General features: G+C 37.3%; 2 protein-coding genes across 2 annotated transcripts in view; one reads left to right on the forward strand and one right to left on the reverse strand.

The window, feature by feature from the left end:
- Window positions 1–2,411, reverse strand: part of LOC148944361 (chitooligosaccharidolytic beta-N-acetylglucosaminidase-like) — a 178,632-nt gene extending 176,221 nt beyond the window's left edge. Inside the window, exon 1 of the mRNA XM_089100337.1 lies at window positions 2,323–2,411. The gene's annotated coding sequence lies outside the window, so the exon portion shown is untranslated. The remainder of the gene's footprint in view (window positions 1–2,322) is intronic.
- A 15,988-nt stretch (window positions 2,412–18,399) lies between these two features.
- The window catches only part of LOC148944363 (uncharacterized), a 244,829-nt gene continuing 243,575 nt past the window's right edge, over window positions 18,400–19,653 (forward strand). The window contains exons 1-2 of the mRNA XM_089099910.1: window positions 18,400–18,472; window positions 19,306–19,601. Of these exons, the coding sequence (XP_088956036.1) occupies window positions 18,400–18,472; window positions 19,306–19,601 (369 nt within the window). The remainder of the gene's footprint in view (window positions 18,473–19,305; window positions 19,602–19,653) is intronic.

A 19,653-nucleotide genomic window follows, 5' to 3' on the forward strand; every position in this document is an offset into this window, starting at 1 on the left:
ACCCCTATCCATTACCTTTAATGTACTTCAAAATAGCATTCAAATTTTCTTGTAACGCCGAGCATAGCCAGTTATTTGCATAAACATTTTCTAAAAATGGCCCTTAAAAAAGTGTGTCACTGACCTAATGTATGTATTGGCCGGATTCTTTAGAGCCCTGCAACGGTCTCCCCTAAAATGGGGTCAATCAAAGGGCAAACAATTTTCCCTGACCCCTTCGTTGGGTCATAGATGCTAAGGGGGCCATTCGATCGGAAACAAAAATTCATAGTGTCTCTTTTAAGGACCAAAAATGCTTTGAGGGTACCCATCCTCCATGCTGTGCCCTTTTCTCCTCCCCCATAATCTCTAAGGTATTAAATCGAAATTTTGAGAAAACTACTTAGTTCAGAAATGTCGAAAAGTTGAATAGGTAAGTTTCTGGGGTCAACATCAGCCCCAGAGTTACAAGACAATGTCTGTAAATTCTATAAATTACCAGTTAAGCTTAAAAGAAATTTTAGAAGAAAAGATGGCAGCGTCTGATCTGATCTTGGTTGTTGGATCAGCATTGAGCTCTTAGAGCTTTGCTAAACCAAGATTCCACTTTCCCAAGAGTTACCCACACAATCCTCGGTAAATGAAAAGAAGCTACTTTCACCCAGATTTCAAAGTATCTTCAATGTCTTGAGAATAGCATGGATCATCAAGTTGAAACTTTCAGGGAGTGTTGGCAGGTCAACTTTACCTCACATTTTGACCTAGGAGAGGGTAGAGAGGTAGATCCAAAGATCTGTGATTATACACGTCATCAAAATAGCGTATATGCAATATCTATAGAACGGCTTGGGAAATTTCTAAAACCTGACAACTAACAGTGCATTTCTAAGACCCTAAGATCTGAGCTTAAAGTAGATTTTGCCCTCGTTTCACATTATTGCCGTGGAAATTCCATGGTTATTCAACGGTGGAATTAACCCAAATATCCTTAAACACAGAATGTGCGTTAGTCCACGAGATGGGTGTATTGTTGACACATGATCAATTTCCTTGATAAAATTGAGATTCCTAATGCTTCGAATTTGATATTATTTTACTAACTTTCAAATTCTGCTAACACATTCTATGTGGTTAAGCCTCAAAGCCTCAGAAATATTAAGCTGGTGAACCCTATAATAGCATTGGGAAGCAGCTTTCAGTTTAATTAAAATCTCCTGCTTCACTATGTATGCGAAAACACTGCTAGCAGTAGGCCTACTGTTTACTGCCAATCAAAATTCTATCAGAATTCTGTTGTGCATACGGTTTTTTTAACAACATTTTTTTAACTTTCACATCCTAAGGGAAATTTGGACGTTTTAGTATCAAACACCTGATTGATTAGGTTGATTTTCCAATGTATATACGTATTCGAAACTCCAAAATGATATTGAGTTTGATCTACCTCTCTGAAACCAGAGCTCTTAAAGGTGTTCTCAAGTTCCTATCCTCCCAATATCTCTCTTCTCTTCAGGATACAGATTTTTTACGAACCTTAAAAGCTTGCGTAAGAACGAAAATTTCTGTTTTGGAAAGGGAACTTCATTCAAATTTTGAACGGGAAAGATTTCTCAAGCTATTTCTTCCACTCCTTCCTTACTTTTAAGGCTTGACAAGTTCTATAAGATTAATTTTGACTTGGGGTTTAGTCGTAATTTTGGGATTTTCTTTTTAAAGCTTAAGTAAGTCAATAACAGTCTTCTACAATCTTATCCGCTGTATGAGTAGAGAAAGGATTGCGGTAGAATCTATGAAATGGGTTCTCATTTGATATTTAGAACCATACCTGATAACGTATAGAAGCCTGTACTACAGCGAGTTCTAGATTTATCTAAAAGCACGATAGAGCTCCAAATAGTAAGAGCTGCTCTTCTCCACTTTTATTCTAAATTTCTTATGTAATTCCTCCACTTTTGTACTTTTATCCCAGTGATGGTGGCCCTAAAAGCAAGAATTCAGACCCCCCCCCCCCCATCCCTTACTACAAAGAAAATCAACCAACCCCCGTGATCGGTCTTGCCGTAGGTATCAACAGATAATGTCCATCAATCTTGTATAGGCCCTAAACTTGATAATTCTTGTACAAACTCCTCCTCCTGTCTATTAAAAATAATGAATTTTCACTAATATTCCTAGCTGCATTGCGAACTTTCTTCCCTAAGACACCATCAGCGACTTCACAAACCATTTTCTTAAATTTATTCCATCCATTTTCTAAATTTTCCAATTTTAAAATCATCAGTTAAGTATTAAACTGTTCCAGGAAAGTTTCTCTCGAGAGAGAAACTTCCTACGAAGTATTACCTTTTAAATCAAGATAATCCAAAGAGACAATAATCAAAAATCATACGTCTTGGCACCAAGTCTCAAAGGTAACTGTTGGCAGATTGATTTTACTTTGTTAACTGATCAACCATAAAAATAGTTTACGCCTTATCTTAAGGTTTTAATTGAAGTATTAATTGGTGATAAAATGTTTTTCTTGCACCATAACATTTGGTCAAATAAATTTAAACATTGTTGACTCACATATAGGTAAACAAATAAAAATGTTTAACTTACGGGAACTCAAATATAATCATTTATAGTAGAAAACAAAACCATACTGTTTTTAAATATTTCATTTTATCTAGGTTATGCAAGCATATTAAAGAAAAGTCAATTGGTTCAAGCTAGCTATGAAGCATGGATTATTAATAAGAACAAAAATATGCTGAACTTCATGAAGAAATATGCATTTATTTTTAAAGTTTCACTTAATTAAGTTGATTCATTTGAGGCTTAATAAGACTAAATACAGTGACGCATAACTTGACATCAGCTATTACGGAGGGCGGCCGGTAGATCTTTGTGTGGGTGGAGAAGTCTACTTGAAGCCTAAAACGAGCCTAAAAAGCATTCTCTTATGCCTAAATTTCCTTACCCTCCATTAACCTTCAGATAGAATTTTAAGCTTTTTTTGAGGGGTAGCAATAGATTTAACAACATTGTCGAAATATGTACATTCCGGGCCTTCAGGCACCCGCTCCTACCAACAAAATAACCCACTGACCTTCGTTTCTAATATATCACGATTGATTAATCTACACAAATAGATAGGTTCAGTAAAACCTTAAAAACACACCCGTATTAAAAGTTTGCTTTGTACGGACGGCATGTTTCCTTGGAAAGAGCATGCCACCAGCTGGTATCACGGTCTCTGAGACTATGAAGCAGAGTAGGTATTGTTCTTATAGTTTGAAATTGATCTATGGTTTCTCAGAATTTTAAATCAATTAAATATTGGCCAAGCTCGGGCCAAAATAATAGTTTTGCTGCCCACAATGGCGGAAAGCGCAACTTTGCAGTGACTTGATCTCTTTTGCCACGTTCAGTGGGCACAAGAACTTTCGGTTTCATTTTTAATGAGCCTTTCTCCGATATTATGTGAAGCCAAGTTTCATAGAATCGCCGCTTAAAAAAAAAAAAAAAAAAAAAATCCTGGGACTTTTCTTTTCAGAATAATACCAAACTTCGCAATATCACATATACAAGTTTGTAACCTCTGAAACGAGGTTGTAGGATAGGTTCACGTCAAATTTGATACTGTAATTTCGATTAAGATTACTCCCTTTTTTCAAATTAGGCAGATAGTCTCAGCGTTATAAACTTTGATTTTACCAATAAACCTAATAAGCTTTGCGTGTTTGGGAGACTGTAAGAAACAGGTTCATTTGATATATATATATATATATATATATATATATATATATATATATATATATATATATATATATATATATATATATATATATATATATATATATATATATATATATATATATATATATATATAGTTGAAAGGTCAAATAATCTTTGGGAATGATATGAGAGGTCTTTGGGAAATGACATGACACCCAACTGCCGCTGGGAAAAGGGTTATAAGCTGTGAAATTTTCCCATTGCTTGCATAAGCAGAATCTCATTTTGAATGGGCCTTTAGGCCCTGGATACATTCCTCAAAGTTGTATTCACCTAACTCAGCCACTTTCTCAGATAGCAAAAGCCCTTCAACTAGAACTAGTTCGTAATTTAATATAAAAGCTGTGTTGTCAACTAAGCGAACTTACCTAATTATTTTTATTATACTTCATCTAAACATAAACCATATTTCTTGAGATAGACAACAATAGCCAACTTTAAATATAAATTCATCGACTGAGACAGGTTTGGCAGGTTGAACAACACAAACAAGATTTTAGTGGCTCAAACAAAAATTCCTTCTAGGATTCTTCAACCTTTAGATTGTTATTTTCTTTCTCTTTTAGAAGGGTGGGGGCGGATTTATTCTCAACCATTTGACATATTTTCAACTATATTTCTAAAATTAGTCAGCAAGAACTTCCCCAATATATTTTGAGTTACACGTTAAAAAATGACCTGCACGTTGCATGTTACATGTCAGTACATATCAATGAATTATGTACTATAACTTCCGAGCGGGCCAGAAAATAGAGATTTGTTATAGCTTTGATGTAACGAGATCGCTGTATTTGCAGTCAGAATTGCCATCTTTAGCACGAAAGTGCTATTTTAGCATTGTTTCATTGAGTCTAGCACTGTAGCACGTGTTTACGGTTGCTAAAATAGTGCTGAAATAGCACGCAAGTGCTATTTTAGCACTGTTTTAGCACTATGAGAGTCAATTTTTTTACTATAGTACCGAAAATCGCAGTGTAGCAGGCACATTTGGAAAATTGTAGCACTTTACTAACTGACCGTGGTGGCAATTAACAAAAATTGTTATTAAAAAACGAGCAAAGTTAAAACTCACTAAAAACAGAAATTATCCTATCATAGGCAACGCAATAGAGCTGCCTAAGTAAAGAACGATGTTGGCACAATGTATTATTTTTTTTTCCATACCATGCTACTTTGTATCGAAGGAGTTGTCGTAGAAACTTGGGAAAGGGCTCATTCGATTAAAAATTGGAACAGCTAGTGCCCTTTTTAATAGTCAAAAGTGATTGGACGGCTATTAGCGCCCCCTCCACGCCTATAATTCCCCCAAACCCATCCAATCAAAATTTTGAGATAGCCATTTCGTTCAACGTAGTTGGAAGTTCTGGAAATTAGGTCTTTGAGGATGACAACCCCCCCCCCCACAACCTTCAGGGCAAGGGTTTTAAGTTTTGCCATGGGGCCATATAAGGCTTTATAGAAAGTGTTGTCGTAGAAACTTCAAGAAGGGCTCATTCCATTGGAAATTGAAATAGCTAGTGCCCTTTTTAATAGTCGAAAGTGATTGAAAGGCAACTATTACCCCTTCCACGCCCACCATTACCCCAAACACATACAATCAAAATTATGAGATAGCCATTTTTTTCAAAGTAGTTGGAAGTTCTGGAAATTAGGTCTTTGAGGATGACAAACCCCCCACAACCCTCAGGGCAAGGGTTTTAAGTTATACCATGGGGAAATATAAGGTTTTATAGAAAGTGTTGTCGTAGAAACAAGGGCTCATTAGATTGGAAATTGAAATAGCTAGTGCCCTTTTTAATAGTCGAAAGTGATTGGAAGGCAACTAACACCCCTTCCACGCCCACCATTTCCCCAAACATATTCAATAAAAATTATGAGATAGCCATTTTGTTCCACGCAGTTCAAAGTTCAGGAAATTATACCTCTGAGCAGGACACTCCCCCCCAAAGTCTTTAGGGCAAGGGTTATAAGTTATGCCCTGGGGGCATATAAGGTTTTTATTGAAATCTTTGTCGTAGAAACTTGAAAAAGGGCTCATTGGAATTGGAAATTCAAAGGGCTAGTGCCATTTTTAATAGTCGAAAATGATTGGAGGGCAACTAATCTGCATCTCACGTCCACCATTTATCCAGACACATCCAATCAACATTTTTCGATAGCCATTTTGTTCAGCAGAATATTAGTGGAAAAGCTTTATGTTTAATAGATAGGAGAAAGGACTTGTACAAAAATTATCTGAGAGATAAATCATGTGAAAACAAAAGAAATGTAAATAAAGTGGAGAAAGCATCAAAATATGAACTAAGGAGACTTGAAGTAGAGGTCAGGGATAAAATTAATGAGGATCTGGAAGATGCACCTAGACGGCATAATAGTAAAATATTGTACTGGAACGTTAACAAATTGAGAGGGAGTAGTCAATCCGGACTTGTCCCAGTTAAAGATAGGAATGGGGTCGCAATTAGCGATAAGGAAAAAACTAAAGAGAGATGGGCCGAACATTTTGAGAACTTGCTTAACCGAGATAGAGTTGCAGGAAAAAATATAGAGGAAAATGAAAAAGTTTGGGATACCTTGGATGTGAAGGAAGATTTGTTTTGTGAGGAGGAATTAGCAACAGTACTATAAAGAATAATAAGGCTCCAGCTGCTGATAGGGTGGTAATTGAGTTTCTTAAATATGGTGGCTCTGAGGTTAGAAATAAGTTATTGAAGATTATGAATATGATTTTTGAAAAAGGGGAAGTACCTAACGATTTTAGGAAAACCTTAATTAAGCCATTTTATAAGAAAGGTGATAAAAGTGAGTGTGGTAATTATCGAGGCATTAGTCTAGTCTCTGTAGGTAGCAAATTACTTAGTAATAAGATACTTTTTAGACTGAGAGATGCCATAGACAAAGTTTTAAGAGAAGAGCAGTGCGGTTTTGGAAAAGGTAGAAGATGTGTTGACCAAATTTTCACTCATACGTTAATAATTGAAAAGTGCCACAGTTTTCAAACACCTTTGGTCCTCAATTTCATAAATAATGAGCAAGCGTTCGATTCTGTTGATAGAAGAGCTTTGGTAAAGGTTTTATCCTTGTATGGTATTAAATAAAAAAAACAAGTTTTTTTAACTGAAAGTAAGGAGCAACATTAAAACTTAGAACGAACAGAAATTATTCCGTATATGAAAGAGGCTGTCCCCACCTCAACGCATCGCTCTTTACGCTAAAGTTTTTCATTGTTTAAAAAAAATAGAGTTGTGAGAAAGTCAAACTTTAGCATAAAGAGCGAGGCGTTGAGGAGGGGACAGCCTCTTTCATATACGGAATAATATCTATCCGTTTTAAGTTTTAATGTTGCTCCTTACTTTCAGTTAAAAAAACTTGTTTTTTTATTTAATTTTTGAACGTTTTTAAAAAAATGAAGGTTTTGATCTTGGCTCACCGTACATGAATAATGAAAACAAAATTTGCATATTAATTTACTTTTATTTGGTTAGTTAAATGGCTTTCTCAAAAGTTGTTTAATCTTATTTACGAACGTTTTTATTAGTAATAAATATACTTAACTTACGAATTAACTTACGTATCGAACTTCTATATTCACATATTTTTAATACGTATGCTAGAGGGTTCGCGCCCTAGTTAATACCTTGCTCTTCAAGCGAAATCTCAAATTTTGTTCAAATTCTTTATACATGACCACTTAATCACAAAGGCCGTTCATTAGAATAAATAGCTCTTATGAAAGTACTAAAAAATCTCTGGCTTAAAGAATGAGGTATTGACTAGGGGGTGAACCCAATCATATATGTAATATTTTCTGTTCATTTAAAGTTTTGATGTTGCTGCTGTTGCAGTTGAAAAACTTGTTTTTTTATATTTAATTTCTGATCTTTTTTTAAATAATGCTGGGAAGTCTGGCGTCCCCTTCATAGCAATTTCCCTTCCCCCATGAAAACTTCCTTAATGGAAATATCCTCCCACAAAACCCCCGACCCATCCCCCCCCCCCTCAATACCAGGAAAATTCTCCCCTGAAAACGTCTGTATACTTCCCAATAACCAATAGTATATGTTAACATTGGGTAAAGTTAATAACTTTCAGCCCTCCCTCCGGGAGCTTTGGGGTATTAAGTCATCCTAAAAGACATACTTATAATATTTTCGAACAGGCTGAACAAAATGGCTATCTCAAAATTTTGATCGGGTGACTTTGGAAAAAAATGAGCGTGGGAGGGGGCCTAGTTGCCCTCCGTTTTTTTGGTAACTTAAAAAGGGCACTAGAACTTTTAATTTCCATTCCAATGAGCCCCCCCACGATATTCTAGGACCACTGGGTCGATAAGATCACCCCTGAAAAAAAAAAATAACTACACACGGATCCGTGATCTTCCTTCTGGCAAAAAATACAAAATTCCACGTTTTTCCAGATAGGAGCTTGAAACCTCTACATCAAGGTTTTCTAGTCCGCGGAATATGATGGTGTGATTTTTATTACGGTTCTATAACTTTAAAGCGATCTTTTCCCCTTTTTTCGAAAATCAGCCAAATTTTTTCAGGCGCGTAACTTTTGATAGGTAGGACTAAACTTGATGAAACTTGAAATCAGCATTAAAATCTGATTCTTTTGGTGTATCTATTTGTATCAAAATACCGTTTTCTAGAGTTCCGGTTACCATTGAGCCGGGTCGCTCCTTACTTACAGTTCGTTACCACGAACTGTTTGATACCAGACAAATATATTAAAGTGATTAGTGCTATGTACGAGAATAATACTGCTGCGGTTAAGGTAGGAAATGAGGTTAGTAGCTGGTTTCATATTAAATCGGGAGTTAAGCAGGGTTGTTTTCTATCCCCCTTTATATGGATTATTTTGATGGACTTTGTTTTAAGGAGCACAGGAAAGGCAATGGGAGACCACGGAATCAAATGGGGAGTAAAAAGTCTCATAGAGTTGGATTATGCTGATGATTTAAGCATCCTAGATGAAAGTATAAGCAAAATGAATGAAGTTTTAGAGATTTTGCGAGTTCAGGGTGCTAGAATCGGTTTGAAAATTAATGTTAGGAAGACTAAGTCACTAAGGCTAGGAATAAGCGAAGATGGAAAGGTGACGATGGGTAATGAAAACATTGATCAGGTGGGCAGCTTCACTTACCTTGGTAGTATTATTAGTAGAGATGGTGGGAGCAGTGAAGATGTTAAAAATAGAATAGCCAAGGCTCAGGGTGTTTTTTCACAGTTAAAAACAGTCTCGAAGAATAGGAAGATAAATCTGCAAACCAAGATTAGAATATTAGAAGCTACGGTGATGACAGTGATTAAATATGTCTCGGAAGCATGGGCGCTCCGAAAAGTGGATGAAGATTTACTAGATGTCTTCCAGAGAAATTGCTTAAGGATCGTTCTGGGTTCCCGGCTGACTGACTTTATTTCAAACAATAGACTGTACAAAAATGTGGTTCAATACAGTTCTCTAGGGCTATAATAAAAGAAAGGTTGAGGTGGCTTGGGGACGTTGTGCGGACGAAGGATGACAGACTGCCGAAGATTGTTCTTTTCGGCCAACCATCTACGGCTAAACGAAAAGCAGGTCGTCCCCGTCTGGGGTGAGAGGACGTGATAAAGAAAGATTTAAAGGAAATGGGAACTTCGTGGGCGGGTTTAAAAAGGGAGGCTTTGAATAGATTGGGGTGGAGGAGGAGCGTGCATAGCTGTGTTGGCCTCAGGTGGCTTGGTGCTGCGGTGAGTTGTTAGTACTAGTAGTAGTAGTAGTATTTGATTTCCAATAGAAATTATGTTTTTGAGGAGGACACTCCCCCACAGCCCTCAGGGTAAGGGTTGGAACTTATGTCCTGGGGGCATATAAGGTTTTTATAGAACATGTTGTCGTAGAAACTTCAAAAAGAGCTCATTCGACTGGGAATTGAAATGGCTAGTGCCCTTTTTTAATAATCGAAAGTGATTGGAAGGCAAATAACACCCCTTCCACGCCCACCATTTCCCCAAATGCATCCAATCAAAATTTTGATATAGCCATTTTGTTCCACGCAGTTTAAAGTTCAGGAAATTATACCTTTGAGCAGGACACTCCCCCCAAAGTCTTCAGGGCAAGGGTTATAAGTTATGCCCTGGGTGCATATAATGTTTTTATTGAAATCTTTGTCGTAGAAGCTTGAAAATGGGCTCATTTGATTGGAAATTCAAAGGGTTAGTGCCCTTTTTAATAGTCGAAAGTGATTTGAGGGCAACTAACGCCCCTCTCACGCCTTCTTTTCCCCAAACACATCTCATTAAACTTTTTAGATAGCCATTTTATTCAACATAGTTGAAAGTTTTTGAAATTAGGCCCTTAGGGATAACAACCCCTCCTCAGGGCTAGTGCCTTTTTTAATAGTTGAAAGTGATTGGAGAGCGACTAAAACCCCTCTCAAGCCCACCATTTAAAACACATCTAATCAAAATTTTGAGATATCCATTTGGTTCAACGTAGTTGAAAGTTTTGGAAATTAGGTCTTTTAGGATGATAACTACCTCAGAGCCCTCAGTGCAAGGGTTGTAAGTTATGCCCTGGGGGTATTTAAGGTTTACATTGAAAGTTATTGTAGAAATTTCAAAAAGGGCTCATTTGATTGAAAAGTGAAATTGCCCTTTTTAATAGTCGAAAGTGAGTGGAGAGTATTTAACCGCCTCTCATGCCCAGCATGTCACCAAATACATTCAATCAAAGTTTAGAGATAGTAATTTTGTTTAACGTACATGAAAGTTCTGGAAATTATGTACTTAAGGATGATAAAGCCCCCAGAGCCCCCAGGGCAAAGGTTGTAAGTTATACCCTGGGGGAATATAAGGTTTTTATAGTTAGGCGTAAAACTTCAAAAGGGGCTCATTGAATTGGAAATTGAGAGGGCCAGTGCCCTTTTTAATAGTCGAAAGTGATTGGAACGTAACTAACCCCTTTCTCACGCCCAACATTCCTCCAGACACATCAAATAAAAATTTTTAGATAACCATTTAGTTCAACGTAATAAAACTTTCTGGAAATTAGGTCTTTAAGAATAACAACCCCCTCCCCCAAGCCCTCAGGGCAAGGGTTGTAAGTTATGCCCTGGGGGCATATAAGGTTCTTATTGAAAGTGTTGTCATAGAAACTTCAAAAGGGCTCATTTGATTGGAAATTGAAAGGGCTAGTGCCACTTTTTATAGTTGAAAGTGATTGGAGAGCGACTAACGCCCCTCTCACACCCACCATTTCTCCAAACACATCCAACCAAAATTTTAAGATTGCCATTTTGTTTAACGTAGTTGATAGTTCTGGAAATTAGGTCTTAGAGGATGACAACCACCCTAACAACCATTAGAGTAAGGGTTGTAATTTATGCCCTGGGGGCATATAAGGTGTTTATAGATAGCGTTGTCGTTTCAAGAAGGGCTCATTCGATTGGAAATCGAAAGGCCCAGTGTCCTTTTTACTAGTCGAAAGTGATTGGAAGGCTTGACATTTTTATAGTAAAGATCGATTTGGGTATAATGTATTATTTTTTTTGTTCTTGTTTTTTAAACCAGGTCATTTCGTATCGAAGGAGTTGTCGTAGGAACTTCGAAGAGGGCTCATTCGATTGAAAATGGAAAGGGCTGGTGCCCTTTATAATAGTAAATACATTCTAAAACCTTACGGGGACTAAAGCTTATGGGGAGCATTGGACCAATATTGTTTTATATTTTTTAAATTGTGTTAAAAAACATGCAAATCTTATTTGTCAGTTCAATTTTTTAGAAACTTGCAAAATACATCGAATTCTTCGACCTTCTTTACGTTTCAACCTATATTTGGGCACACAATCTGAAGGCCTGTTTGTCCAGACAATGGGTTTAAAAATTTTAAGATACATTTTAAAACACCATAGATCCAAAAGATACGTCCTTAGTAATAAAATATTAAATTTCAAATCTTTATTATATCAGATTTTGTCCCCTGAAGATTTTCACCAAATTTTAAAAATCTCACATAGGTCTTTCCGACTCATATTCCATTTAGCAAAAACTCGTTTATCGGAAAAATTCTCAAAATTGGAATTTCAACAGTTTCAACAGACACGGATTTTCCTTCCTAGATTTTGTCCTGGCCCTCCTTTGTAAAATCTATCCTGTAAGGTTTTTACATCCAAGGAGCTAAGTATTCTTTCAAAAGGACCAAAATTTGCAGGGGCTCAAACACACGTAAATACATCAGGAATTATTACGGGCGTGGAGTCTGCTATTTTAGCTCTCATGGTGAAGTCGGAAATCCAGACCTACTCAGAGGTGAAATTATAAAGAGTATTCTTGATTAAAGGCCATCTTTGTTGCTTTCAACTCAAACAAAGGAAGAAATCAAAATCCTCAAAAACTTGAGAAAAGACAAAAACACAGTGATTACGAGAGCGGACAAGGGAAACACAGTTGTAATTGTGAATTCTGCAGATTATGAAATAAAATTAACACCCTTTTAATGGATAAAATACTTACAAGGAAATAAAAATTGATCCCACGGACAAATACACACAAAAGTTGAGAAAAAAACTAGGAATTTTAAAAGACAGTAGATTAATTACCCCTCAAATGTACAAAAAATTTTACCCCAAAGGTTGTTCAGCCCCAAAGTTTAATGGTCTGCCTAAAATCCATAAAAAAGATATTCCGTTACGTCCTATTGTAGCATGTTTTAGTTTTCCAGCTACGGGTATAGGAAGTTCCTTGGCCACCATTTTTAAGCCTCTTTTAAGCACACAGAAATCCTATATAAAAACTCCATAGATGTTGTTGAAAAGTTAAAAAATCAAAGTAAAACAGAAAAAACTATCTTATCTAGTTTTGTTGCAGTTTCTTTGTATATTTCATGCGATGTCCATAATTGTGAACAGGCCTTAAAAAGAAATTTAGAGGAAAATTCAGCTTGGTCGGATTACAAAACTTTGGAAATTGATACAATAATCACCCCTGTTCGTCTTTGCAACAAGTATTCCTCGTATTTTAAGTTCCGAAATTTTTTTTTACTTCAAACCATGGGCCTATGCATGGGCACTGTTTTGTGTCCTTTTTTGGCAAATTTTTACATGGATTTCATAGAAAGGGTTACTTTGAATACTTTCCACTTAAAACACTCTATCTGGTTTCCAGTCGTTGATGATATTCTTTCTGTTTGGGAACATGGACAGGACTTTCTAAGAGGTTTTTTGGCACATTTGAACTCTTTTGATTCGAATCTCCAGCTCACAATGGAACTCGAAGATTCAGGCAAGCTGCCTTTCTTGGATGTTTTGATTATAAAAACTGCTCCTAGCCTTGAATTTTCCATGTACAGAAATCCGACCCATAATAATCGATATCTACATTTCTTTTCACATCACCCTCCTTCTGTGAAAAGAGGGGTAATAGTCTCTTTAGTCGACGGAGTTTTAAAATCTGTCCTCGTAATCATATAAACTCTGAATTAAACGATTTCAAAGATATTCGTTTCTGCAATGGTTACCTAATAAAATTTATTGAAAACATCATAGATAGACGATTAAAAAAGATAAGACAAGAAAATAGAGAGCCCGTCCCCCTTGATTCAGTTACTCCGGCAATTGAAAAAAAAAATTTCACCACTTAACCATACATCCCGAAACTTGGCGACAAACTTGGAAAAATTAAAAAAAAAACAGATTCTCTCTGTTTCTTTCAAAACTGAACAAAAAGTTGAACATTTTATCAACTCAGGGAAGGGTAAAACTGACCCTGTACTGGGTAGTGGTGTCTATAGAATCCCGTGTTCATGTGGGAAATTTTACATTGGTAGGACCCATCAACAACTAGGTGAACGTTTGCATGAACACAAAATTTCAATAGATAAGTCCCTGAGATTGAAAAATAACAATGACAACTTGATTCGGTATTGGCCATGCATATTTTCGAAAATTCGACCCACCTGGTTCCTTTTGACGAGGCAACCTTAATATCTACTGTAAATGGCCTACCAAAAACTTTTAAAGAGGTAATTGAGATTAAAAAAATACATAAACCGAAATTTAGCAATAAATAGAGATACTGGAGATATTTCATTCAGCCCAATTTATGACAGTTTGATTTTGAAGGACTCAATCAACACTTTTGCCCAGTATGACTTGAGAGAACCTATTTGCACATCAAATGATGAACGAGGTTGTAGGCCAGCTAAGACTGTAGCAAAACAAAGGATTATTACTCAATCATCTTGGTAGATTTCTTTTTCATTGATTCCAACCTGGTTCTTATTTAGTTTTTGTTCTGGCGTTGTGAGGTAAACTTCGAAAGGTTCGATTTTCGTCGGTTTCTTTTTCTTTTCTCTCTTTTTTTTTGTTTAGCACTGAGGCCGACTTGCCGGAGGTCCTTGTCAAAATATTTGCTTATTTCTTTTTCTTCATGTTTCACCACTGGCTGAAAAAAATCCCCGTTTTTTCACCTTTTTTTATTTGATTTTTCATTTTGTTATTTTCTTTCCTCTCTTAGCTTCATTTGTCTTTTTAATAGTCGAAAGTGAGTGGATGGCAATTAATCCCCCTCCCACGCCCACCCTCTCATCTTCCCATTATGTATGAAAACTAAATGTTGCCATAAAATTAAATCAAAATTCACTGTGTTAATGCTAATTCCCAATAAGGCATCTCAGCAGTACCCCAAAAACAACTGAGGGAATTATGTTCAAACTTTTGGGGCTACTTCTACTCTTAAAATTTAACCAAATCAAAATAGGGTAAGTATATCCAAGCTATTAAAGAAAGTAAACAGATTTTTTTTTTTGCGAATTGTATCAAGTTTTCCATTTCAGGTCATCTAGAGGAGGTATGAAACTAAATTAAACACTACTATTTGTGTCCAGATTTTTAAAAGCGTGTATGTTGTTAAAAATTGCTGAAAAATTTTCTCCAGCATACAAATAGCAGGCCAAACTATAAAGTCTTTAAAAAAACGAAAGGATTTATAATATGATTTTCTTTTTCCCTGAAAAGACTATGCCAATATAAAATGAACAGAAATTATTAAAAAAAAACTTTTTCATAAAATAAGTTTTTCAAAGAAAAGTAGAGAACTTCATTAAACAAAAAATGAGCAAAAATAAATCAAATAATCTACCAAGCGTGAAACTACCACAAATCAGCATCGGTAAATAAGTGAAACCCAAAACGAACAGAAATTACAATAATTAACCGAGTCAAACTCAAAACGAGCAGAAATTAACATAAGTTGGGCTGAAAACCCTATGCCTTCCCAAGGCCAGAACATAATCTACACTTTAATGAAAAAAATACAAATGAATGTGCATTGTCAGTTTAATATATATATACTGATATTTAGTAATCAAAATGATAATATTATTTGATTTATTAAAGTTATAAAAGTAAGAACATTTATGTTTTTTTCAGTAAAGTGCAAGTTATGTGTCCCTATAGCCAGGCTCTTCATTCTAAATTTTATTATATTATATTTTTCGAAAAGTACAATCTCGAAAAAAAGAGGGCACCTCATCACCTCAGCAGTTTTTTCACAAGCTTAGTCTAAATACTTGTATATTCCTCCATATGCAGTGAAGCTGGGAGGCGAAAATCCACTCCCATCCCGTAAATAATTATCTGAGGGATGTTATCTGTGGATTTTAGAACCCTTGCCCCTCTCCCCCTAGTCACCTCATAAGGATCAAATATTCTTCTCCTAAACCTCATGCTTTCTAAAAGCCAGAATATAATTTGTACTTTACGGAAAAAAATCAAATGAATTTACTGAAAAAAATGTGCATTGTCACATTTTGACCCCCCTGGGCATAACTTACAACCCTTGCCCCTAATCTCTGGCGTTTGTCTCAACCCCAAAAGCCTTGTTATAGGATATTTAGAATAGTTTGAATAGAATTTTTATCTCAAAATTTCTATTGGACACATTTCGGGACAATAGGACGTGTGTGTTGGGGGGAGGGGTTAGGGGCCCTCTGATCATTTGGACTCTTAAAAAGAGGACTAGAGCGTCTGAATATCGATCCAATGAGCCCCCTCCAAGGTTTATATGACCCCGCTTTCTATAAAAGCCCTATATGTCCCCAAGGCATAACTTACAACCCTAGCCCTGAGGGCAGGGGGATTTTTTATTCTCAAAAAAATAATTTTTAGACCTCTCTGATAGGCTGAACAAAATGGCTATATCAAAACTTTGATTGGAAGTGTTTGGGGAAATAATAAGCGTGTGGGGGGGGGCATTTGCCCTTTGATTACTTTCGACTAATAAAAAAGGCAGAAGTCCTCTCAGCTTCCAATCAAATGAGCCCTTTTTGAAGCTTTTACGATAAAACTTTCTATGAAAACCTTTTATGCCCCAAGGGATTAATTTACGACCCTTGTCCTCAGGGCTATCGGGGGGTGGGTGGGTGTTATCCTCAAATTTTCAGACCTTTCAACTATGTTAAACAACATGGATACATCAAAATGTTGATTGGAAATTTTGGGGAATTGACCGCATGGGGGGGGGGGGGGTTAATTCTCCCTTCTATTACTTTTGACTATTAAAAAGGGCAACAGGCCTCTCAATTTGCAAAAAAATTAGCCCTTTTCGAAGTTTTTACGACAAAGCTTTCTATAAAAACATTTTATGCCCCAAGGGCAAAATTTACAACCTTAACACTGAGGACTGTGGGGGGGGGTTGTCATACTCAAAGAAATAATTTTCGGACCCTTAAACTACCTTCAACAAAATAGCTATATCAAAATGTTGGTCGGAAGTGTTCAGCGAAATAATGGCCATAAAGGGGGGGGGGGGTTATTCGTCATCCAATCGCTTTTGATTATTGATAAGAGCACTAGACCTCTTTATTTCCTATCGAATATGCTTACTTGTACTTGTAGCAGCACTCAAGCATCTCCGCTCTCCCTGGCGTCCAGTAGCTTCGTCATTGTAGTAAGCCAAGAGTCTCGGTCGTTTGCGAGTCACAATCAAATCGAGCCAGGACTTTTCTCCATCTTCGTCCATATTTCTTGAAGCTACCCATTGGATCTAGGCCAGCCTTGATGCATGCGAGCCATGTTCTCTTTTGTCTCCCATGTTGCTTTTTCCATCCCAAAAGAGGTGTACATCTGAGGGCTTTATTGATAAAGGTGTGATGTGGGCTGCAAAATGTATGGCCGAACTATCGGGGTCATCTTTGTTTAATTATAGTGGCCAAATCAGAACGCTGATAGCAGATTTTACGGAGTTTGACATTGCTGACACGATCACGGAGTTTAGTGCCAATGATTCTGCTTAAACATGAATGGTCAAATATTTTGAAGGCTTGAATGTCGGATGCTTTTATAGTCCATGTCTCACAGCCGTATAGTAATACAGACCGAACAAGGGCCTGGTATATCCTTATTCTTGTCTTCAGACGAACATATTTCTGGTTCCATAGAGATTGATTTAGCTGGGAGAAGACTCCAGTTGCTGAAGCAATTCTTGACTGTATTTCTGATAAGCATCCTTCTATTGGGTCTACCAGAGAGCCTAGGTACTTAAATTCATGTATCTCGTCTATGGGCGACTTTTCTAGTAAAATTAGGGGATCTTGAAATGATATACCAGACGCCATGACTTTGTCTTCGAGGAGCTTATCTTTATGTAAACTAGAGAGGATTCTTCAGGTAGAATTAATACTACGGATTGGGCTCTTGGACTAGATTCACCTAACAAGGAAAGATCATCGGTGAAATCCAAGTGGATTACCATGCAAACAGCACTTATTTCAACAGTTAGAAAAGTCGTTACTGATCTGTTCAGAATCAATCCGATTATGAAAGGAAATAAGACGAGAGACAATATACATCACTGTCGGACACCAAAATCAATTTGGAACATCAATAAGATTTTTCCACCGATCTAAATGTGGGCTCGCGTGTGCTGGTAGTATGTTAGGATAAGTCTAACTATTTCTCCTGATATTTTATCTTCCGTCTCTGCATTTTAAACCCCATTCCTTGCAATAGTATCAAAAGCTATAACGAAATATATGAGTAGAGGCCGTTTCAGTTTCCGGTGTTCGTCCCTCTTTTCAAGGGTTTGTCTTAAAATGAATAGTTGGTCAATTGTTCCCATGCCTGGGCAGAATACCGCTTGATTGGGCCTTGTCTTTGCGTTGCGCTGGATACGAAAACGATTATGTAGCACTATGGCAAATATTTTTTCAGCAACGCATATGAGAGAAATCCCTTGATAATTGCTGCGTTTTGTCTCTAGTCCTTTTTTGAACACTGGAAGGATGACAGAGTCTCCCCAATCCGGTGGAACTATCTCTTCTTCCCATATACGACAAGTTAGTTTATGAATCCTACTGACAAGTGCTGTCCCTCTATACTTATAAAGTTCAGCCGGAATGGCATCAGGACCAGGGGCTTTATTACTTTTAACAACTCGTTTGAACAACTCCGATTTTCTGCCCAATATCTGTTGCTTGTGCTCAGCCAACTGAATTTTGCGTGTTGACATCCACTTTTTGGATAGTCTTCTGCGGTATCCTATCGTATCTTCCGCAGTCTTGTAGATTGTATGGTTAATTACTTTTAATCCAAACTTTGAGTATGCTCGTCGTTCGCTTGCACTTCAAGAGCTTCAAGGCGGTTAGACAACTCTAAGCAGAATGCCTGTCGTATATTATGATCATCGAAGCGATTGGTATCAAATCTTTGTGGAGGTTCCTCTTGGGGTGTGCTGCAAGTCGTAACTTTAGATCTAACTTGACTAGAAGATGATCCGACCCATTTTTCGAGCCAAAATCTGCTCCAATGTACGATCTACTGTTCGTAGCCATTGATTTCTAACGGCGGGACACGAGGATGTAATCAATCTGGCTTTTTGCTCTACCATCTCTTGAATACCATGTGGCTTTGTGACTGGTATTGTGTTTGAATAAGGTATTGGTAATGACCAAACATTCGTCATGACAAAGAGTATAAGTCTGAATTCTCGGCTACATCTAGCTCCAAGAACGAAGTGGTCAATGGCAGACTCAGCATTGGATACTTTTCCCCCGACTCTGGCGTTAAAGTCGCCTCAAATAAAGATGAGGTCTCGTTTTGGGACTTTCTTAAGTGTACAAGTTAGAACTTGGTAAAAAGATCTGCTTCGCTCTCCGGTGCGTTTCTGGTTGGAGCATAAACTACAATAACTGATATGTTGAATAAGTGGCCTTTGAATCACACTCTTGCTACTATATGTGAGATAGGTACCCACTCTAGAAGTGACCTCACTGATTGGGGGCTTAAAATGATGCCCACTCCACCATACGCAGATCCATCAAGGGACCCGTAGTTGAAAAAGGAGAAAGAAGCGCCTCCCTCAGGAGTTCTAATCTCTGAGCCTTCCACAATGCCGTTGATTCGAGTTTCTGAAACGCACATTATGTCTATGTTGTAACGCAACAATTCCCCAGTGATAAACGACTAGGTCGTTAGACATTTCATCGAGCAGACGTTCCAGCACCCTACACTGAGGGGTTGTCTATGTCTCCGAAGTAGTAACTCAGCTTGCCAATTTTTCGGAGAAGGTGCTGATGAAACCTTCAACGCATCGCTTGCCGGGGATACGGCAGTATGGGCTTGCCAATTTTTTGGAGAAGTCCCCAATGAAACCTTCAACGCATCGCTTGCCGGGGATGCCGTAGTATGGGTTGGACTCTGTATATTGATTTGTATTTGGACGTTTCTTGGAAATATATTTAACCATGCAGGTTTCCACTCCCTGATGGCACCCTCTGCGGTTTGGCCTAGCAAGAATTGGGATAGGAAATTCCGGCCGTTTCCACCTGACTACCACGATGAGGAAACCGCAGTAGGATTTCTCGTATGTTTAACAAGGGACGGAAGACTAGACTAACCTGATTAGGGGACCAAAC

Source organism: Artemia sp. Qi Xiang Cuo, chromosome 14, assembly GCF_049724085.1.
Source record: "Artemia sp. Qi Xiang Cuo chromosome 14, ASM4972408v1, whole genome shotgun sequence".
Classification (NCBI taxonomy): domain Eukaryota; kingdom Metazoa; phylum Arthropoda; class Branchiopoda; order Anostraca; family Artemiidae; genus Artemia; species Artemia sp. Qi Xiang Cuo.